At 36.1% G+C, this 23,993-nt stretch overlaps 2 protein-coding genes across 2 annotated transcripts; both read right to left on the bottom strand.

The window, feature by feature from the left end:
• Positions 1-4,793: 4,793 nt before the first annotated feature.
• On the bottom strand, positions 4,794-7,552 carry LOC130465472 (cytochrome P450 98A2-like). Its single transcript, XM_056834244.1, has 3 exons — positions 6,932-7,552; positions 5,967-6,373; positions 4,794-5,779 (listed from the first exon to the last, which is right to left on the bottom strand). Exons 1-3 carry the CDS (start codon positions 7,419-7,421, stop codon positions 5,135-5,137), a joined length of 1,542 nt encoding a protein of 513 aa, XP_056690222.1. The 5' UTR covers positions 7,422-7,552; the 3' UTR covers positions 4,794-5,134.
• Positions 7,553-8,162: 610 nt separating this feature from the next.
• LOC130465469 (cytochrome P450 72A397) lies at positions 8,163-18,505 on the bottom strand. Its single transcript, XM_056834241.1, has 7 exons — positions 17,902-18,505; positions 16,176-16,375; positions 14,557-15,195; positions 12,871-13,021; positions 11,946-12,122; positions 10,709-10,878; positions 8,163-8,871 (listed from the first exon to the last, which is right to left on the bottom strand). The coding sequence occupies exons 1-7, from the start codon at positions 18,206-18,208 to the stop codon at positions 8,764-8,766; spliced, it is 1,752 nt and encodes a 583-aa protein (XP_056690219.1). The 5' UTR covers positions 18,209-18,505; the 3' UTR covers positions 8,163-8,763.
• Between the last annotated feature and the right edge of the window lie 5,488 nt (positions 18,506-23,993).

The following is a 23,993-nucleotide window of genomic DNA, read 5'->3' as shown; positions in this document are numbered from 1 at the left end:
ACTGCTCGTGCCTTGCTCTCGCCCCTGCCCATACGCCCATTTCTCACAGCCTACGACACAAGGCAGAGCTGCTGCCTTGTGCTCGTGCACCATGCCCTTGCTCGCTGCATTCGTACCGCATGGGCGACGAGCTCCCTTGCTCGTCGTCGCATGCCCGCACTATACAACACCCCTTAAGGGTAACACGTAGCGTCCATTGCTTTGTGCGTGCAAGTTATATGAGCGAATCGCATAAAAATTAAAAATTTATGTTCAAAATTAATGACAAATTAATAAATAATATAAATTTCATAATTTTAGGGCGAAAAATCGAAAATTTATTATTTAATTGATTTCCGATTAACATGGATTCAAGTCTAGGTCATAAAAATTTAAAATTTAACATAAATTTACAATTTTTATGGTGGTTTTTAATCATAGGTATCTAATTAAATTATAACTAATTATGAAAATCAAATTAATTCTAAATTATTCCAATTTTCAACAAATTAATCATAATTACAAATTAGATTGCATAATTAACAAGGCTAGGCATTCAAACTTGTTAAACATATACAGTAGGTCAATCAAAAATTCAAGATTTATCAACAAAAATCGCAAATATTTAATTTAACATCTTAAATTTACGAAATTTTGCATTCGAAAAACTAAAACCTCCGAAAAGTCATAGTTAGGCTTCGAATTCGAGAATTCTGGGTTCGGCCGAAAAATATTGTTTTTGTCAAAATTTTAGAATGCCTTTTACATGCGGAATTGACACAAAAATCACTCGATTTGGATGAGTAACGAAGAAACTGCCGAAAAACTGCGTACGTATAATTAAATAAACGCAATTTGCAATTAATTAACAATTACGAAAATTAATCACCCCTTTTAATTCTTGCAAATTTGTAATATTTAACCATGTTCATGCAATTTAGATTATGAAAATAATAAGAGGCTCGTGATACCACTGTTGGGTTATGATACATATGACAATTCATAGATCATGCGGAAAAACCATAAAGCCAGGAAAACATATTATTTACACATAATCATTTCGCATAGTTTAGATGCATACTCTTTGTTGCGTGCCCTCCCTAGCTGCGCCCGAACCGAACAAGAACAAGTCTTTAGGACTCCAAGTGTCGTCCCTCCGTAGATAGTCCACAGCACGTCCGGATCCGCCTTAAGATTGACCAACTAGAATCGCCCTTAAGGTACTCTGAATTTTCGGCACTTTATAGGCAATTGTATGACTGAATTTTGCTCTCAAAAACTCACTTTGAATACTTGAATGCTCGATGTAAATATGTGACCCTAGGCACTTATTTATAGAGTTATGGAAAAGGATTTGGAATCCTATTAGGATACTAATTTATTTAATTATAATCCTACTAGGACTCTAATTAAATAAACTAAATCTTTTAGGATTAGATTTAATCATATGACAAATCCCGGTAGCTTTAGGATTCGAGTAGCACACAAACACACACGCACGCACAGCAGCCCACGAGGGGCGCCATGCGCGCGCGCGCAGCCCGCGTGCTCGCAGCCCACTGCCGCAAGCCCACACGCTGCCGTAGCCTTGGCGCGCGCTGGGCCTGCCTTGCGGTGGGCCTGGCGCAGCCTTGGCTGGTGCGTTTGTGGCGCGCTGGCTTGCTGGGCGATGGCCCGGCTTCGTGATGGGCCTTCGTCTGGCAGGCCTCGTCCGATGCTAATTCGTACGATACGCTTCCGATTAATTTCCCGATTCCGGAATTCATTTCCGATACGAACAATATTCAATATTTCCGATTCCGGAATCAATTTCCGTTTCGAACAAATATTTAATATTTCCGTTTCCGGAATTATTTTCCGATTCCGATAATATTTCCGATTCTGACTATATTTCCGTTTCCGGCAATATTTCCGATTCCGGCAATATTTCCATTTCCGATAATATTTTCCGATACGTACCATGTTTCCGTTTCCGGCAACATCTACGACTTTGGATAATATTTATATTTCCGATACGATCCATATTTCCGTTTCCGGCAATATCATCGTTTCCGGAGTATTCATTTATTGCCTGTGACGATCTCAGCTCCCACTGAAACCAAGATCCGTCGATTCCGAATATCCATAGATGGAGTATTTACTTCCATTAAATACTTGATCCGTTTACGTACTATTTGTGTGACCCTACGGGTTCAGTCAAGAGTAAGCTGTGGATTAATATCATTAATTCCACTTGAACTGAAGCGGCCTCTAGCTAGGCATTCAGCTCACTTGATCTCACTGAATTATTAACTTGTTAATTAATACTGAACCGCATTTATTAGACTTAACATTGAATGCATACTTGGACCAAGGGCATTATTTCCTTCATAGAATACTTCAATCCCGTGTGCATAAATTATGACCCTAGGCCCTTATTTATAGAGGTTTGGAAAGGGAATTGGAATCCTAGTCGGATACGATTTAATTAAACGTAGAATCCTACAAGGACTCTAATTAATTAAATAATCCTTTTAGGAATAGGAATTTAATCATACACCAAATCCTAATAGATTTAGGAATTGTGCATGGACACAAACACACACACGCACGGAGCCACGAGGGCGCCCGCACGCGTGCGCTCGGCCCACGCAGCCCACGCTGCGCAGCCTCGCCTTGGCGCAATGGGCCTGCCTTGCGGTGGGCCTGGCGCTGCCTTGGGCTGGGCGTTGGCGCGCGTCTTGCTTGTTGGGCGATGGCCCGGCTTCGTGCTGGGCTTTCGTCCGGCAGGCCTCGTCCGATGCTTATTCGTACGATACGCTTCCGATTAAATTCCCGGTTCCGGAATTCATTTCCGATACGAACAATATTTAATATTTCCGATTCCGGAATTAATTTTCGTTTCGAACAAATATTTAATATTTCCGTTTCCGGAATTATTTTCCGATTCCGATAATATTTCCGGTTCTGACAATATTTCCGTTTCCGACAATATTTCCGATTCCGGCAATATTTCCATTTCCGATAATATTTTCCGATACGTACCATGTTTCCGTTTCCGGCAACATCTACGACTTGGATAATATTTATATTTCCGATGCGATCCATATTTCCATTTCCGACAATATCATCGTTTCCGGAGTATTCACTTGCTTGTGACGATCTCAGCTCCCACTGAAACCAAGATCCGTCGATTCCGAATATCCATAGATAGAGTATTTAATGCCATTAAATACTTGATCCGTTTACGTACTATTTGTGTGACCCTACGGGTTCAGTCAAGAGTAAGTTGTGGATTAATATCATTAATTCCACTTGAACTGAAGCGGCCTCTAGCTAGGCATTCAGCTCACTTGATCTCACTGAATTATTAATTTGTTAATTAATATTGAACCGCATTTATTAGACTTAATATTATATGCATACTTGGACCAAGGGCATTATTTCCTTCACTTCCCACATTCAAAACATTTTTCCTTAAACTTATACTTCAGAATTATCCCTTGAAGCTTGAACTGACTTCCCTTCCCCTTAAACCTATCAGAACTGAAATTACCCTTAGGTTCAACAAGATTAGCTTTAGCAGAACCAGAAAACACTGATTGACCCTTATCCTTAATACGGTTCTCCTCCTCGATTTTCAGGTGATCTACGAGCTCCTCTAAGGATAGTTCTTTATTCTTATGCATTAACTGATTTCTAAAATCCTTCCATGAGGGTGGTAGTTTCTCAATTAGAACAATAGTAAGAGTGATATCACAAATGTTTAAACCCTCGAAAGCCATAACAATGCAAATATTCTCATAAGCATGAATCTGATCAGTAATTGGTTTATCATCCTCAACTTGAAAACCTAACCACTTACTAACACATTAACGCTTAAATTAGTACCAGCATCATCAGTTCCATACTTCTTATCTAATGCATCCCAAATATCCCTATGATGATTATAACCCATATAAATATCAAGCAATGCATTCGACATATGATGCAGCAACATGCCTTTACATGTTCTATCATCCTTAGCAAACTTCAACTCAAAATCATGCAAATCAGATTCATTATCAGGTTTCACAACATCAGCAGTAACATACGCAACATCAATTTGTTCTAAATAAAACTGCATCCTAACAGCTCAACGTTTATAATTCTTTCGATCAAGAGGTTCTAACTTAAACATATCAGGAATTAGGAATTTCGAATTGAAAGCCATTTTGTCTTTAAGATTGTTAGCAAAACAATTAGAATAACTTATCTGGATGCTACAAAATACGATCTGAATGTTTGTCGCGATGTGGTCGAACGACTACTCTAAAAGACAATTATGCGCTGCCCCGGTGCAGTAGAACGCTTGCGGATGCCCACCAGAGTTAACACGACACCAAGGATTATGTGCACTCACAAGCCTCGATTGGAGACTAGAATATTTGCCTAGAACTGAAGAGAATTTGAGAGATAGAGAGTGAGAAATATATATAGAGAGTGACAGAACTGCAACAATCATAAAACAATTAGAATAAAAACAGGAAGTAGTGGAGCAGTTACAACAGAACAAATTATGTAATCAATGCCATTAGTGGATTGATTAATTCTTCTGACCCTAACAACAAGAATTTACCAAACCGCTTCTGACCAAAAGGAATATACGGGTCCACAAAACTCACCTCATGCCCGCGAACCGCATTCCCAAGAGCTCATGGCCCCACGGCCCAAGCCCGACCCGGGCGGCTGGCACGCGCATGTGTGTTTGTTATGTGTCCATTCCATACCTCTCATACTTTCTTAAACAAGTATTGCATTCAAGCACCCAAATATAAACAAAGAATAAAGTTGACATTTTATTAATGTGGGATTTTTCACCTTCTCACTTTTTCCACTCTTTTCTTTTGCACTTTCAACAAGAACTTCTAACATAAACAACTCGTATTCTGTTACAAGCTCATTTTGAGTAAACAAAACAAAAACTAAAAACAAGTTGCAGTTATGTAAAGATATACATTTTAATACACATGAACTAGATATCTAATGTTGGTCATCTTGTAGATTTAAAAATGTGTAAATTGATTGTAATAAGAATTTGACCCCTCTATTGTAAATGTTGACTATTTAGGTCACCCCACAGGTAAAGGGACACCTAATGTATTTTACCTTGCATTTATTAATTAAAAGAAAAAAGTTACAAGTCTATAACAACTCTTTTATACAAATGGTCAGGTAATCTTGGAGAAACAATTGCTTGCAGTGGGGTTTGCATTTGGGCCACTAGGCCTATACTCTCTTCCATATCAATATCCTCAGGCATAAGCCCATCAGCCGGAGTCCAACTAAAATGGTGGACTAAATGGCCCAACATAGAAGTAATCAAATTCAGCCCAAATTGAGCTCCTGGGCAAACCCTTCTTCCAGCACCAAATGGTAATAGTCTAAAATCATGGCCCTTCATATCAACATCCTCTTCCATGAACCTTTCGGGTCGAAATTCTAATGGGCTTTTCCAAACTAATGGATCGCGAGCAATGGCCCAAATATTAACATGGACATTCGAGCCTTTAGGAATGTCGTAGCCCGCAATCTTAACATGGGCTTTGGCCCTATGAGGAAGGAGAAAGGACGTTGGAGGGTGTAGCCTTAGTGCTTCCTTGGCTATGCATCTCAAATATGGTAAATTTGAGAAGTCCCATTCGGTTATAATTCGGTCTGATCCAGTCACAAGATCCATCTCAATTTGGGCCTTCTTTTGAATTCTTGGGTTCTTGATGAGCTCCGCTATAGCCCATTCTACCGATATAGCAATAGTATCCATACCCATAATAACCATGTCCTGTACAATCATTAAGAAAATATATTAATTTGGTAAGTAAAAGGAGTAAATTAACTTCCATAATTTCGGGTGAAATCTTGTTGAGCTTATATATTGTCAAATTAAACGTGGTGAATCTTTCCTAAATTAGAAGCATTCAAATTGATATGAAAATAGATGAAAATTAAGATGGTAAAATTGAAGTTACCCAAAGAAGGGTAGTGATGGTATCATCACTAAGCTCATACTCCTCTTGCAAGTTAAATAAAGCATCAATGAAGTTTTGCTTGGCCGTTTCACCACTCTTTTGGTAAGTAAGACTATGCTCTTTCATAATTTGCGTTGTAAGCGCATCCATTCGAGCTCCATGCTTAGCAAATGCCTTGCTGTCTAAGGGGAACAACCAACGAAGCCATCGAATTTGCTCCCACTTGACCTTAGACTCCGACTCACTGAGCTTCAGTCTATTCGCCAATGTGGCTTTTATTTCCAATCCTTGCTCACTCATACCACCATCGGCGTCTTCGAATCTCTTCCTAAACACTAGCCTTGTTATATTGTTGAATGTTGCTGCCTCTAAATATTTCTTCACTAACAAGCTTTTGCTCCTGTTCTCTACATCAAAGTATAGCAATATGTTGCATTGGCATCATAAGTATCAATATGCCAACAAATTCAATATGATCACTTAAGTACATTAAAATTATATAATGTAGCATAAAAAGGAAAATCATACATTGAAGATTTATAGGATAGCAACTATCACACTATGATTGACCCTTTTCACATTAAACAATTACTCCTACTTTTATAGCCTTATTTCATCCTGTTTCTCACAAGGGTTCATAACATTTTTTTTTTCAAAGAAAGCATAGTGATTAGTTAATCATGACAAAGTCCATTTTAAGTATAATGCACAGGGAGCCAAGATTTGAACCTTGAACCTCCGAAAACCTCTATTTTCAAGGTAAATTAACCACTTGAGCTATATGAGACATGTATTATTATTGTACATATTTAATATTTAAATATATGGAGCCATGGCCCCCGCCAGCCTGCATGTACTGCTACGAGTGCGCTTATATATGTACATGTGTTGATGTACACAGATCATGGATGTTTATGTAAACAAAAATAGTAAATCAAGAGAGTAGCTAGGGTGAAATAACCTACCAGGATTGGTGCAATAGTCTTTGAAAATGGATTCAACCATGGCATTGACCTCATCTTCTCTAATAGGTCTAAGGGCCTCAAGCCTTTTTGGAGAGAAAAGCTCAACCATACAAATATTTTTGATCTTAACATAATGTGGCTCATAATCTGCCCACAAAAGACCTTTACCATTCTTGCTTAACTTGGCAATAGACCTACTCCTATATCTATCCGCTAGTTGTTGATCATTCTCCTTAAAAACTTCCCTAGCCAACTCCGAATTTGATATAATAACATTCAAACTCGACCCAAACCAAACTGAAAAGATGGGTCCATAATGTCGGGCCCATCTTGTAAAGCATTTGAACTTGTCCGGCTTGATATCGTAGAGATTACCTATGATAGGCCATGGACGTGGCCCCGGTGGTAGTCTAATGGTAAGCTTTTTGAAGAGTCTATAAGCAATGATTATGGAGAGAATAGAAAGGGAGAGTTGGTAGATGGGATCCATGAATTTGTTATTTGAGAGGGAAGAATTAAGAGGTTTATGAGAAAGACAATAACATATTATATCAAGGCTAAGTGTTGGAAGAGAGTGGGGACATTATTGCAAATTGGTAATTGGTGATTGGTGAAATTTGTTTGACATTTTTGACATGATTATATGAACATGGGAAAGAGTGGTAGACCATTTTCTAGGGTCAAATACCTTATGATAATGGTATTCCCACGTCCAAATACAGAATCTACCCAAATAAGAATTGAGGGGAATATTATATTTCTATTTTTTTCTTCTAATTTATGGGTTAATTTTTTTCTAGATTATGGACACATATACACGATACTCAATGCACTTCAAAAGATGATCTATATGTATATTATGCTAATGCACGATATGATTGTATAAATGGCAATTGATTGTAAAACTAAAAGAGCTATTTGATTGGACAAGTATACAATAGGGTAGATTCAACCTGCAAGATGTGATTTCTGTTTGTTTATTAAATGGACTGCAATCAGTAGACACATAAAATAATGTCACAACATGATACTTCATGTGATTCCGACATGGTCATTCTAAGCAAACTCGTTTCAGAAATCTTTAAAATTGGACCGTGTCATTTGAACCAGGTCATATTCAAGTCTATTAAAATGTCATGAGAAATCATCAAATATTCAGCTCTACGATTATAATGTCATGACACACGAGTCACGGGAAATCATTCAAATATTCAGTTCTGTGATTAAAATCTCATGAGAAATCAGTTATCAACACTTGAAATATATAAGTTTTCACCATTCACCAATAATATCTTACATCTTTACTTTAGAAGAGCATATATATATGCTACAGAAAAGTGGCCAAGTTTTGAACTGATGGCAGATAGAACTGCAAGTTTGCAACGTATCTACCCAGATCCCATAAGGCATATCTAACTAAATACTGAATCGTAGCCTGAGTAATGCTGCTTTTTTACATCTGGATTACATGATATTACAACATAAACTCCTTACGGAGAAAAAGAAACGAACCAAATACAAAATCCATATACAAAACCAAAGGTAGGGAGGAAAATCACAGAGCTCACTGCAGGGATAGGCCAAAGTGCTTCAAAACCTGTCTAAAATTGTGGCAAACAAACCAGCACTTCAGGCCAACGAAAAATGCAGGAAGAAAAAAAAACACGAGCAGCCGTATTGTGCTCATGTATCATCTCTCCTTTGATAGCTGAGCAAGCAAGAAAAAGCATCTCCCATACAACTTTGGAAAACAGAGACGTCATCCTTTTATCACATCACAACAAACTAGTGTACAATTTGAACAGAAGACTGCACGCACAGCAGAGGTACAATCAGGCATTACGTCTGACAAAAACTATCTTTGGACTCGGACCAAGTTGAAGAACACAATTGGTCATTACTGGCTTTGGCTCAATAAAAGATCTAGGTAGGAGTTTAACCTGCAATGACATATACTAGTGATTAGGTCCGTGTGCTATTTGACAAGAAAATTGCGTAAAAATCTCATCAAAATTCTCATATTTCAACAGAATCCCCAGCAGAATAAAATATACTTCGTATAATACAAGAGTAAGCAACAATTGATATACGAGAAAAATAACAAGCACTGCACTTTAACATAGTTCAACAAGAATAAGGGATGAAGCACAGTTGGTGATAAGACTGATAACCATATAATATAATGGAACCAACTGCCTTAGTTGCTTAAAAACAATTAAAGTGTTTGGAGTGTAGTACCAAAGACTAGAGCTGGTAAAAGCTAACCCAACCCATCAACCCGACCCGAACCCAATAATAAAGGGTTGGATCAAGATTTTCAACCCGTTTAATTAAATGAGTCAACTTAACCCAACTCAATTACTTAAATGGGTTGGGTCGAAAAAACTTAAACGGGTCAACTTAAGGTCAACCCGTTATAATCGGGTCGGGTTGGGTTGAGAATCTCAACCTGTTTAAGTAAACAAGTCGGGTTGGGTTGGGAAAATCTCAATCCGTTTTATAAACGGGTGGACCTGATTCCGACCCAAACCAACCCATTGCCAGCTCACGGTAGAAGAGCTCACGGTAGAAGACCAGGGATCAAATCAAATGTCGTCTAGAGGATTTTCTCTTTATGGTTTCTTCTACACCCAAAAAAAATACACTATAATTCTCAAGCTCTCTTTTTCACACACTTCATATCCAACAATCTCCCTCTATGTAACGACGTAGTATAACGTTCTTAATCCAACAAAATCCATATATTGTACGTCAATTTTCATGTAGAAATCTCTCCTACAACAATGCATAGTTTTTTCTAAGAACATAAAACTTCTAACTTTCAACCTAATTATTTCATCGAATTAATCCTAATAATAATAAAAAAAAAAAACCATCATACATTGAGGTACAATGTATATATATGTATTCCATGCCTTGAAACTAAGTAAACCAACAACAGCAAATTACTTGAGTTATTTTGTGCAAATTATTCTCACTCGTACAAAGCAACAGAAACATCGTGAGCTCGTTGCATTGATCAGTTAAACTAAAAAAGTCACTAGCTCACAATTTTACTTTGAAGTTAGAACCATATCTCATGGACAATGGGTCCAAAATACCTCATTTCCGTGACAAAATTTCTCCGGCGTGATAACTAATAAGCACCCTTGATGGTCAAATTTCTTTAATACAAAAGATATGAGCAGCTAGCACAAATCATCCAGGAGGCATAAAACATGCATATTAGCAATTTCCAATTGCAACACAGAGGAAAAGAGAGCAAGCAATCAGTTGTTCGTAACTGTGTTTTTTTACTCTATGGATAAGGTTGCCCATTCGCATTTATGACATTGAAGGACAGAAATGGGGTAATAAGTAATAACATCTTGTTCCTTGCAAAACTAGAATGACTAGAAATCTATACCTTAAGTTTGTTCTCAACTTTCATCAAAGTAATCAGAACGCTCCATGTACAGATCTTGATTGGTGGCCGGTAAAAGCAAAAATAGGGACCATGACATCAAGATGAAGATGAAAATTACAAATATGAAAGAATTCAAGGACAACTAGAATTCAAGGACCATGGCTACCATTATGAGATAATGCCTTTTCCACCTACTCTTCTAGTTCATATCCATCACACAAATGATCCCCAACTCTCACAAGTTGCAACCCCCGTCTAATCAAAAGTTAAATAGAACGGGGCACAACAAAAAATGCACATTTTTAGTGGCCTGAACAAAATTACGGTTTTGCATTAGAAGATTGACCCAAATCATCAGTAAGAAAACAAACCTCATACTGTTCAAGCAGTGATGCAAATATAGATGCGATTCCTAGAATGGCAAACCTCTGGCCAACACATGCACGTAAACCAGAACCAAATGGAAGAAATGCAACATTCTTATATGGATCTCTTAGGATGTAAGGATCCTCTCCTGCATCTGGAGGCGCTTCAGCAGCATCTACATCAATAGCAATATTAAAAACAGAAAAAGAATAATGAGATGGGCAGCTACAATGAGCATAGTGTATCTGCTAAAATCTCTAATCTATTACTCCCTTATAAAATCCCCATTCCCTTTTTACTTTTTTTTTTCATATCCCAATATAGAATCTCTTTATGCATCTCCGGCAGTGTATTTAGGAAGTGTAGCTAGCCGCTGAAGCACTAGGCTATTGGGGTCAGGGCCATCCAGCGAAAAAATCTCACTAATTAAGGCACACCAAAAAGGCACACTGAAATAAACTCTTGGAGCGCAACTGCCCACTTCAATGAGGTGTGCGCTTTAGGAAAGCCTTCCATTTCCGTCAAATGACCTGGCCGAGAACGGTTATATAATAAAGAGAGTGTATGCAAGATCCTATGTTTTGAGCTCAAGATCTAGGATCCATATCACCTCTGTTTACCTTGAGCTTTAACTTTGATCTCCGCTATATTGACATATTTTACCCTAGTATGCGGGTTGCTTTATGCATTTTATTCGCCAATTATTTCATTTTTCTAAGTTTGCATATTCAAATCAAGACTACTAGAATTTGGGTTAGGGTGAGCCATACAAACAGTACTCTCCCTGACACATATCATCCCAAGTTCCCAACCTCCTCAAAAGAACGTCATTCCTATAGAGGAGGATCTAGGCATCCATTTCATCCATTTAACCTGCGAAAAAATCCCCTCCAGTCCAAGCTCCAACCACAAAATCCTTAAAGTTTTTTCATTTTTTCAAAGATGAAAATCATTTACAAGCTTTTGCTCATAACCTAGGAAGAATTGCTTTAAAGATGCTCAAGACCAAAACGGAGTATTGTCTAAACTGTTAGTCACAAATTACTATCAGCCTTTAAATGATCTTCTCCAGCCTGTACCTCAAATGAATAAGAAATATCACTAACTACCAAAGCTTCCAACTTGCCAAGTCTGTTAATAGTTATTAGAAGAGGAACAGATAAGCTAAAAAATAAGCAGTTACTTGAGTAGTAGCCATTGTTTAGACAAGCAAGATTTAGTAAAATGGATAAGGAGTAGAACCTGTAGCTTCGGAGCTTCTGCTAAGCTCAGATCTCTTTTCAGACTTTGACAAAAAGCGGTATGGATTGAACTGAGCAGCATCACTTCCCCAGTTAAATTCATCCATCTGAACCAATTGTATGGGGGCCACAAGCAGAGCTCCAGCAGGAATGTGCAACCCATTTTCAAGATCCAAGTCTGGAACAAGGCATAAATGCCAGTTTGAACATAGAACAAGGTACAAATGTGAGTACGTACATACTGGTGTCCGAAAGAATAACCAGCCAATCAGTCATACAAAAGGCTTTTATCTAATCGTACAGTGCCATAAGTAAAATTTTCTATTGTGACTCCCAGCTCCCCCCTTACCAGCCCCCTAAGGAACAGGTGAAGCCCTGGAGGTCAGTAGCTGCACAAAGCTACTAGTTAATATGTTGCCATAAAACTCCTGTAGATAAGGGAAATCATGAAAATGCATAGCCCTAGAATAACATTCATAAAAGACACTGACACAAAAAGGCACCCCATTTGGATTTCCTTGTCACTCTGTATAATTCTTTATTAACAGCATGGAATTTAATCGAATAATTCTCAAGTCTCGGAAAATCCCTCTTTCCATGTACGAGATAACTTTGCCACGAAATGACTTTACTTCTTTTTTTTTTCCTTTTTTGGGTGAATTAAGGAATTATATTGTTATCAGCATACATAATTACCTTCGATCTTTAACTGATGACAAAGATCATTATAACTTAAAGCATCAAATTACAAGACTTTTATACACTGCAAGGCAAGCAACTCTAGGTTTGATTAGTTTGATAAATAAGATTCAGCATGAACGTGGATCTAATACTCCCACTAGTCCACTACAATGATAACTCTTCTCAAGACAAAATACATCCTGTCTGAAACCTGAATGCATCAAAATTCGGCCAGAGACTCATACCTTGTCCCAAAGAACATCTCTGGAGCAGAGGTCCAGCAGGGAGGAGGCGAGCAGATTCGTACAAAGTAGCCAATAAGAGGTGCATCTTACTGACATCTTGCTTATTTAGCTTATCAAATTGTTTTCTAACTGTAATTACCTCTGAATATATCTGCAAAAGGATCAACAGACCAAAATTAGATGGGTACTCTTCTATCTTAGTTTCCGCCAGGCAAATATTTGAAAGGCAAGGAAACTCTATTTTGTTTAGAAATGCTTATATAGCAAGCTTTATTCAACATGGTAAACCCAGAGAAAATATCCAAAAATGAGTAATGACAATGAACAGATAATGTATAAGGCTTACAACATGCAACAATTGTGAGACCAATACATTTGGCAATTACTAATCCACCAAGATTGAGAAGAATTTATATACCTTCCAAGCAATACGCTAACAAAGAAACCTGCTTTACTTAGCAATAACAAAGGTTTCCATGACGGGCAATATACCCTCAAGTCCCCAAATCCCCAACAACATACACTCAGCAATTCCTGTTAGTTAGCCTTCCAGTGAAGAATTTTTTTTGGTGCGGGGGGAGGGGGGGGGGGGGGAGGGGGAGGGGAGGGGAGGAGGCAGGAGGGTCAACCTATAGTTGAAATCTATGTATCTTCACCCAATTGTTCCACTTCCATTTAGGTTTTCTGTATGAAGGTAACCTAGCAGCTCAAATATGATGTCAGGAAGGCAAATGAATGACATTAGAGCTGCACTAGTTCATTCAGCTCTGTGGATTGCAACGAAAGAAGTAGATTTTCTCAATATTCATGTTACATGTAACAAGAAGTGATTTAATACTAAGAGAAATCCCTCTTTCATTCAACCGGCACCCAAAGGCCATGGATCTCATGAGAATAATGTTTAGGACTTTTAGGTTTTGTTTCCTCTTCTCAATTGAATTAATTGTTAAGATTACCAAGATGAAAACTCCTACAAAAGGCTACATTATACACCGATATCCTGGATTTCAACAGCTTACTTACAAACCGTCAAAGGGTTCTCAAATTCAGATTTTATCTCAAATGTTTACCAAAAATGAGCTGAAAGCACAGGCTTAGGACACTATATCATGCTGTAAAGTTGCACAAAGGAGGCTCAAGGGAATCTGGAGCATGGTTTACAACCTTGGCTTGTTTGAAGCTCTCTGCATAAACTAGAGATTTAAATGCAAGAACATAAAGATGTTGAGTTCCTGTCAACCTAATACTAAAAAAATAGGGAGAAACCAATCTTCTTGTAGGGTAGACCTAATTTAGATACTTCTCTGACGCTCTTCCAAACAAGGACATGAGAGAGAGGATGAAATGGAGAGGAAGCCCTTAACAGGAACCAGATTTTCGAGAAAACTTGAAAACGAGAGCATGAAAGAATGCTACCTCTACCTGTGAAGGACTAAGATTCCAATTGCCTGAATCAGTGAAGAAAAGAGGTATGCGCAAATAATAGTACGTACGTAAAAGGCCATGCTGATTTGAACTATGAACTTCAAACATATGAAACAGGCATTTCACACAATCCAGAAAGTATAATCGGCTAGTTACGGGATAAGTACATGAAGCCAAGTCAAATAGTATAGAACACCCACCTTATTCAAGAGAGAAAATAATGTGATCAATTTTAAAAGATTGAAAACTCAACAAGTTTACCTTTTCCTGTATTTCAGGATGCATTGAAAGCCTGGCTAGGACATTACCAATCAGACCAGCAGTGGTTAGGCACCCATGAAACATCATTCCCATGACATTTCCATTTGGGTCTTCCCGTTGATTCAGATGACAACAGGACTCTGGCGAGCTTGAACTCTCAAGCTTTGCAACACCAATAGAAAAAGTTGCACCAGATGCAGCGTCCTCTTCTTTCATTTTAGGATTGTTCTGGCAGTTGGGTTGACACAACAGTTTGTAGTTCATCTGGCACTGCTGAACAATATCTTGAGTCAAGGCTTTCAGCTTTGTGCACAAATGTTGATACTTCCAGTAACCTTGTTTCCAGAATGGAGGGACATTATATGATGCCCAAAAACTAGCATCTTTTGCAATCCTCATAAGAAGCTCCTCATAAGCATTAGCTTTGGACCAGGCAAAAAAAGCATCACCAAAAAATGTGGCTCCTAGGATGGAGAAAGCCATGTGTTGGGAGAACATTTCACAATCAAGGGCTCCCTTGCCCATGGTTTCGCATATTCTTTCCATTACAGAATGTACAGCTCTATCAGTCATTGCATTTGCTTTCTCAAGTAACTTCCCATTTAACTCCATTGCCAACACCTCCCTTTTTCTTTTGACCTACAATTTATTTATTTACTAAATTAGGCAAGGTCATAATGGCAATAATAGGTGGCATAGAAAATATAAAAGGTCTTTCAAGTTTGTTGTAATAAATCATTTATATCTGAAATTGAGTTTCACAGGCTCAAGAAGGGAGTAAGAGGAAATGTTAGATTACAGAGTGACAAATTTTAGATTATATAAAAAGAATGAAGTATTTTGGTAATGTGATCTAACATTTGCAAGGGAAAATCTATAATGGAGAAGAGGTAGGAAGTAGCCAGAGAAGAGGTGAACATGCCAGAGACTTAAACTTTGTTTGAATAGCAAGATAGAAGGGAAAAGTATGGAGGGAAATAAGTGGAAAGAGAGGGGAAAGGTGGAGTTCCATTTACCCTCCAAATCTCCCCAATATTGGAGGGAATATAGATGCCTTCCTCCAACCCCTTATCCAAACAAGGTAACTTGTTCCCCTCCTTTTCCCTTTCTCTTCTTTTCCTGTTATCCAAACAAAGTGCGAGAAATTTTCTTAATGTTTTTGATGTGTTCAATTCTCAATGAAGGAAAACAAGTCAATAGCAAATTGATCAATTGGGTGCTAATAATAACAATATTACACTTCCTCGCTCAAAAGGAGCTTTTCAGCACCTGATGACCTTATGTTATGACCTCAAGTTACTCCGGGAGTTACGAATTATACTTCCTCCGTTCTTTTTAGTTCACACTTTTCGGCAAAGTTATTAGTTGGCACATTTTTTTGGGTATGTTTGGTGTCATAAAACGTTAATTTTACCCTCAATCGTTTTTAACTCCTTTTCTGTCTCCTCTGGTAGTGTAGTGGATAAGGGTCGGAAAATAAGGGGCATTATTGTCTTTTATGTTTCTCTTTCACATCTCCTTAATTCTTGTGCCAAAGCGAAGTGTGTCAACTAAAAAAGAACGGAGGAAGTATTAGGCAAAAGTTTAAGAAAAATGCTAAATTTCAGGCCACTACATACCTTTTCAAATGAAGAGACAAAGAAGCTTGACTGCCCAAAGGCCAGCCGGTACACTCTCCCTATCAAAGGTAATTTATCAGCAGCCTTGAGAAGCAATTCATTAATAACCAAAGGATCCTTTACAGACACTAGAAGCTGCGTAGGACTTAGCCATAGCTTTATGATTGATCCATACTTCTTATGTGACTTATCCAAGAGTTCTGAGATACAATTGGAAAATTAGACCCAAAAGGACGCAATATAAAGATAGAAAAACTATAAAAAATTATTAAAAAGTGTATGCTGCAATGCTTCTAATATATGCCCATTTATGTCACACTGTAAATATGTTGCAAGCTTCGCTTGATATAAGAAATAGTTCATACTTCATAAGGGTAAACTAATTGAGTTGTAACACATATGAAAGTATCAGTATATCACATAAAATTTGGTGACGGTATCATTGAGGTACAAGTATTAAACGTAAGCTAATTCTTCCCTTGGTAAATTGAAACAGATTATTTTAAAGAGTCGTTCATTTATTAGGGAAAAGTATAGAAGAAGAAAACACACATTGTACCACACCATATTACAATGACTGGTGAAGTAAGACAACACCATGTACTTTCATGATTTCTCAGACAGAAAGTCAAATCTCACTGCACATTAATAAACTTATGCCAAACCTTGGTATGAAACCAGCCATAATTCCTTGCTTTAGCATCAACAACACAGTTTGAGTTCGCAGCTAAATATACAACCTAGGATTTTGAAAGTTCTGAAATACTTCTCATGATTGAATTGATTCAAATCTAGCCAGATGATCGCAAATGGTTCAACACAGGTATACAAAAGAAAATGAATATCCAAAACACACCCTTTGGAAGATTTAAAAATCAGTGAACCGGCCAACACCAATAATAGTTGAACCTATTTTGGTAGAAAACATACAAACTTATCGAAATTGTAAACCAAAACACTGTCTTTTAGGCTCTGTTTTGTTCTACTTATTTTATCTGAACTTATATTATCTGAATATAACTGAACTTACCTTAACTTATCTGAAATAAACTTATGTGTGAAAATGTTTGAATTTTTTTTTTTGAACTTAACTAAACTTATTTTGTCCGCAATAAGTCAAAATAAGTCGAACAGAACAGAGCCTAATAAATACCTATTACTATTATGCAACTTGTATCCATTAAGACCAACTAATTTCGTCAAATTTTCACTTTCAAGCATTGATATGCTGATCGACAAGCTGTATCATCTAATATAAACTTCATCCAAATTGAAAATCACAATACAATTGTATTACATCTTATATGTCATGATTCATAAATACATACATCAATTAGCAACTAAAGTGACAATTTCATAATATCTGCGTTTGTCCCCCTTTTTTTTTTGAAAAATTGAAATGAATTGAAAATTTTAAAATATACTGCGTACTATAGTACATTTTACATTACAATACACAGACTTTATTTGTTAAACTACAGTCGCATAATCTTGATATATTTGGAGCATTAATCAAAGAGAATAACTTAATAGAGCTCCTAAAATGGTACCAGTAACTATTAACATAACTAAATCACCAATGTTATTTCATTTCCAGCATTGATTATGCTGATCGGCAAGCTGATCAACACCACCACCAAATATATCACAGGAATAACTCAAAGTAATCAACAAATTCAGCTCAAAACACTTAAAAATCAAACAAAAATAAATTCAAAAGAAATACCAGAAAGATTCTCATGAGGATTGGTGCCAGTAAAGAGCACAGAGTGACCATAAAAGGAAGGAGAAGGTGGACCAGGAATACGACTACCATGAGACCATAATTTGAAAAGAACGATCAATTTCCTCAGCAAAAGAACCGTAATTCCGATAAATGAAAGCCAAAGCAATAGATTAATCTCTCGAATTGCATAATCTCTCAAAATTTGGTTAGAATCATCGCAAGAAATGGATGATTCAGACGATTGATAGAGACGATGAGAGATGAAAGTAAGGAGGAGAGAGAATCGAGAGTCGCAGGGCGTCGTCATCTTCGTCCTGGCATTCAGTGATTAGAGGTTGATTGATTTGGGGGGTTAGGGTTTGATTTGATTTTAATGGGGGGAACGGGAAAAGTTGTGAATTATTGGTGGGATTTTTATTTGATTTTCTACGAACTTTGACTTGGAACTTGGAACTTGGAAGTACGAAGAAGATTTTGCGAGGAGCCGAGGAGCGAGGAGTATAAAAAGTTGTACTTCGTAGTATAGAGTTAGCTGGAAATTTTATTAGGCCTCATGACAAACGCGCACAATCACATCGGTAATAGTAATAAGAGGAAATCAAAATCTCATATTGTGATGTATCACCAAAAACATAACACCTATTTAAAATAAAAGCAAACTGAAATAAAATAGTTTTTTTTTTGGGGGTGGGGGGGATGAGGGGGAATAATAACGGACGTGAAAAAATGAGTAACGGAGTGTTATGTCAACTTACTTTGCTGACTCACCCACTTGTTAGGAAAATTTTGGATCTGAAAACTGTTGGAAATTCTTGTTGAAAAACAAAAGAAAAGAGTGTAAAGTGAGAAATGTCCTACAATGGTAGAATATCAACTAATTCCTTAATTTATATATTGGGGTATGGGTATGCTTCTTGTTTAATAAAGCAGTAAGGAGGCTTGGTGAACACACTCACACGCGCATGTAGGCTGGCCGGTTGAGCTCGGGGCTTATGATGTGCGGGTGAGCTGTGTGGGCCTAACTTCTTTTGTGGAACCCTTCCCTTTCCGGGTTAATCATTGTTACGGGAATATTATGGTTGTTACAACATTATTTCGTAACTGTTGATTAACCTTAATGAGCATTATCGTGTCGTTATATTTTAGCTTTCAATGTGTAACGGTTCCCATTGATAACCATTATTCACTAGCCGTTTTGACTCTTCACTTCCCATTCTTGATGATATAAATCTTCTAGTTTTCATACACAAAAATATATATATACACATTGATATTCTCTCACAAAAATACTCTTTCGGTTTTTGGGCATATGTTCTGACTCCAATCGAGTCTTGTGAGTGCACACAAGTCTTTATGCCGTGTTAACCTTAGAGGGCAACCGCGAGCGTTCTACTGCACCGGAGTAGCGCGAAATTGTCTTTTAGAGCAGTGGTTCGGCCACGACACGACAATTGTTCTAAATCATTCAATTCGTTCATCACAACATCGAGATAAGTCTATTCTAATTATTTTATTGTTGCAATATTATTATTTCATTGTGCAAATATGCAACGATTTAAAAGACAATATATTAATGTTGCGTATATTTTGATTGATGTTGCTATAGCATTTTGATATCTTGTTATTTTAGAATGGTTGATTTACCTGATGTTGGTTGACGTACAATTCAAAGTTTTGTTGTTATTGGTTATTTGTGTTAAATAGTGAAACGATATTGTATGATGTTGGTTATCACTTTTGCCGATCTCCGTATGAGTTTTTGTTGATCAACCAAAACAACAACCTGGACATTTATTAATCACCTTATAATTTGACCTTCTCCGGAAAGGAGATTGAGATCAAAATCCGTATTTCCTTTAATTTTGTTCGGTCTCTCTGGATTGATAGGTGTAATACTTGCGCAATCTTCCAGGGGAAGGCTGTTAATTTATTTGCTGTGGGGTTTAAATGATTTTGATCTTTGGTTTTCCTTTTATGATGGTTTGATTTTGGAAAATGTTTCATTGACCCTTAGGGTTACTAACCGGGAAGTGATAAATCCAAGGAAAATTTTACTTCTTCCAAGGAAATCCACATTATTTTAAAGTTGATTTCCTTGGATGAAGTAAAATTCTTTCTTGGATTTATCATTTCCCTTACTAACCCTATGAGGTAGCAACGACATGGCATATGACATGGTGCTTTTCTATAAATAATTTGTTTAGTGGATGATGATATGGCTTTAATTTATATTTTTATAATGTTTTTTTGGAAAGGACCACTAATACTTTGTTCCAATACTAATCACTCCATCATTATTGCTGTAACTTTTTTTTTGGATCAATAATCGTAAATTACTCCATCTGTATTTATTTAAGGGATACACTTGCCTTTTCCGGTCATATTTATTTAAGAGATACACTTGCCATTTTTAGTAACTTATCAACCCCACTATCTAATTAAATAATATATCTACACCCCACCCCCACTCCCCACTCCCTAAAATGACATGGTCCCCATTTGTTTTTCTTATTAAAATATTTATTCAACCCCACTTGTTTTATTACTTTATTTCATTCAATTCTTTTTCTTAATACGCGTGTCCGGCCAAGTGTATCTCTTAAATAAATACGGAGGGAGTATAATACTACTTGTACGTGTAAATCAATAATTGTAAATTATACAAAGTACATATAGTACTACTTGTACGTGTAAGCATGTAGTACAATACTCCTAGTTCTAATTCTCCTAACTCCTAATGTATTTTTTTTATGCAACTCAATGTATTTTTTAAAGATATACAATGAATATTTTTTATTTTCTTTTTGAATCAAGGTATGCTTACTAAAATATTTCTCGTGTTTATCTAATATGGATAAATAGTAATCAAGACTTGAGAGCAAACTTACCGGAAAAATAATTTAATAATATTATGATTATTTAATTAACAAATTTGGTTCTTTTTCCCTTTACTAAATTATTTCAACTTTGTAACATACAGTGCCACATCTCTACTTTAAACTGTTACTAAGGTGTTAAACTTGTTTAAATGAAAAATTAATTAATTCATCTTTTATTCTAGAAAAAATTCATTTCAAACAAAATATATAAAAAGCATTCCATTATCTAAGCAACTATAAATTATATTATTTTTCTTGAACTCGTCTTATTTGAATTTATATAAACTTAACTGACCGAATTTAGCAGGACTAATCTAAACTTAATTCAGCTATATTTTGTCACCTTATTAGACTTATTTCAGGAAAAATAAGTTCAGATACGATAAGTTCATGAAAAATAAGGGTTGACCAAGTAAAATATATCCTATGTATTAAAAGGCGTCTATAAGAAAGAATACGTGACACGTGACGCTCCATATAATTGTCATATACATAAAAAAAATGTCAAACATGATTGTATAAGGTTTTCACCCTTGACTTTTTTTGGTGTTAGCACCCGATTCACCCTTAGGGCTAATCCGGAGTCGGGGAGAGTTCTGGGTGGATAGGTTTCAGTCCCCTCCCAATTGTTGTTGCGGGGATCGAACACGGGTGCTCCCTACCAAGTTCAGCCCCAATCACCACTGAACCAACAGACAATTGGTTGCACCCTTGACTTTGAGTCTAAACAATAAAGGTACGTCTTACCACTAAGCTATTACACGTTTCATGTTATCATTGCAAAATATATATATAACAAATAAGAATGTTATTATTGTAGTAACCCGGGGCATCGCCCGGGCCCAAAACAAGTGTGTAACTAAATTTAGTTTAGATAAGTTAAGATAAGATATTTAAGTTCAGAAAAAATAAGTGAAAATCAAGTGAATAGAACACACTCTTATTAAAATTATTTTAGCTATATGTTGTAGTACTTGGATAACCGTTGTTTTTCCTGAATTTTATTTTATCTTATTTGAACTTATCTTATCTGAGCTTTTTTTTTTACAAAATAAGTGGAGATAAGGTGACATAACATGACTTAATAACCTACTATAATTACTCCGTAATAAAGAAGATGTTTATATATAAGCTAAGGCCTTGTTTAGTTCAACTTATTTCAGTACCTTATCACTTGATTTAACTAGCTAGATCAGATCATGTCATCTTCCATGCCATTGCCACCTCATAGAGTTAGTAACCCATAGGGTTAATGTGACATTTTCTATTCAGATAAGTTCATATCAGAAAAATAAGTTCGGGTCATACCAGAATAGATGAGATTATTATTATTATTATCATTATTATTTATTATTATTATTATTATTATTATTATTATTATATTAATGTTTATTTTTTTTATTGTTGGTGTAATCGTGATCTATTTTTAAGGTACCATAAAAGCAATAACAAAATATTTAAAGTCACATAACCAATTTGTCCAGATAAAAAACGATATGTCCATGTTATGTACAAATCAGAATGGATCCGTCAAGGATCATGTCCAAATCAAAACCGATATATCTAGTTTTGTCAATATCAGAAGACATGTCCCGATCATGTCAAAATAAAACGGATCGGTCCGAATCATGTCTATAACAAAAGGATATGTTCAGATCATGTCTAGATCTAAACTGATCTGTCCAGATAATGTACGTCTAAATCAAAACCAATATGTCTATATCAAAATCGATAATGTCCAATCATCTCATATACAAATCAGAACTATGTATAGGTTAGAACAATAGTGTTCATTCGTCCCAAACACTTTAAGATCAATACCAATATGTCTAGGTTAGAACATATCTTTCCATATTATGTCCAAATTAGAACCAATTTGTCTAGATTAGAATAAAAAATGTTGAGACCTATGCCTAGATCAGAAGTGGTTTGTCTAGATCATGCCTAGATAAGAATGTATGTACTTTAAATTGCATCTAAATGTCGGTTTACCGCATCAAAACATACTATGGCTTATTAGCTAGGGTAAAATTGAGTTATTTATTACGTTCCTTTTATCAATTTCCTTTTTAACTGAAAAATCGAATATGCATATCCAGAATTGTTAAAATTTGATCCAATAAATCCAAAAAATTTGCATATCCGAAAGTAAAATACGGATTCATATATTCATTTTGACGAATCGGATCCACTGCTTCATAGATCGGGTCGAACAAATCGGGGTTTTTTTTTCCACCCTTGATATTTTAAAATACACGTTTAAATAAAATTGTGTATTTTCCTAACATACGAGGTATGCTATAAATACACGTCTCTGCTTATCTAATTAAATGGTTAAATTATATTTTTATAATTTTTAATATTTACCGTAACTATTACGAAGTTTTTGTGACATTTTCTGTAACAAATTAATACGGACTTTTTGTGACATTTTTTGTAAATATGTAATTATATATTCCACAGATAGTTTTTTATAGTATATTCTATTGATGATTTACTCCAGTAATTGTGCTTTATATGTCTATTTGTTTCTAAATAATTATTATTGATGCAAATCTGTTAAATTAGATTAGTATCTCTTCAAAAAATTAAAAAGGATCTTTATATTATTCTTAGATAGTCAAAAGATATCCCTAATTACTAGCCTATTTTGTAGCCACACATGCATTAAGCATTCCGAAAAGGAAAAAAATCAACCTTATTAGCCTTAATTAGATACGGATGGTACAAAACAAAACAAAAATTATTCGAAGCCATTTTATTCCCTACAAAACATCAGACTGCTTAATGCTACGAAAGTTATTCATCAGCCATTGTATATTTTCTCTCTCAAGCTATTCATCCCCTCTATTTTAATGTTGCTGGAAAATAGTAAAATGACTCTTGGAATTCTTTACAGTACCAAGGTTTACCAATACCCAATTCCAAGAAGAACATTGATGAACAAAAAAACTTTCAATTTCAAAACTTCCCTCCCATTTTACAGTAAGGTTTTCTTATAAATTGTATCTTTTTCCTCTCAAACCCACAACTCATACAACATACAAAACCTAAATTCCTTCTGAAAATTCATCTATTTAAATGAATAATTCAATCTCTATTCCAATCTCTCCCAATGTATTGGCCTCATTGTACGAAAGTACTAGTGCTAATCATACCCAACTGAATCTCGAAGTGAAAGAGTTGTTGAAGCGTCTCATGGAGATGGGTGAG

Source organism: Spinacia oleracea, chromosome 1 (assembly GCF_020520425.1).
Source record: "Spinacia oleracea cultivar Varoflay chromosome 1, BTI_SOV_V1, whole genome shotgun sequence".
NCBI lineage: Eukaryota > Viridiplantae > Streptophyta > Magnoliopsida > Caryophyllales > Amaranthaceae > Spinacia > Spinacia oleracea.
This window is presented reverse-complemented; position numbering and strand designations above follow the sequence as displayed.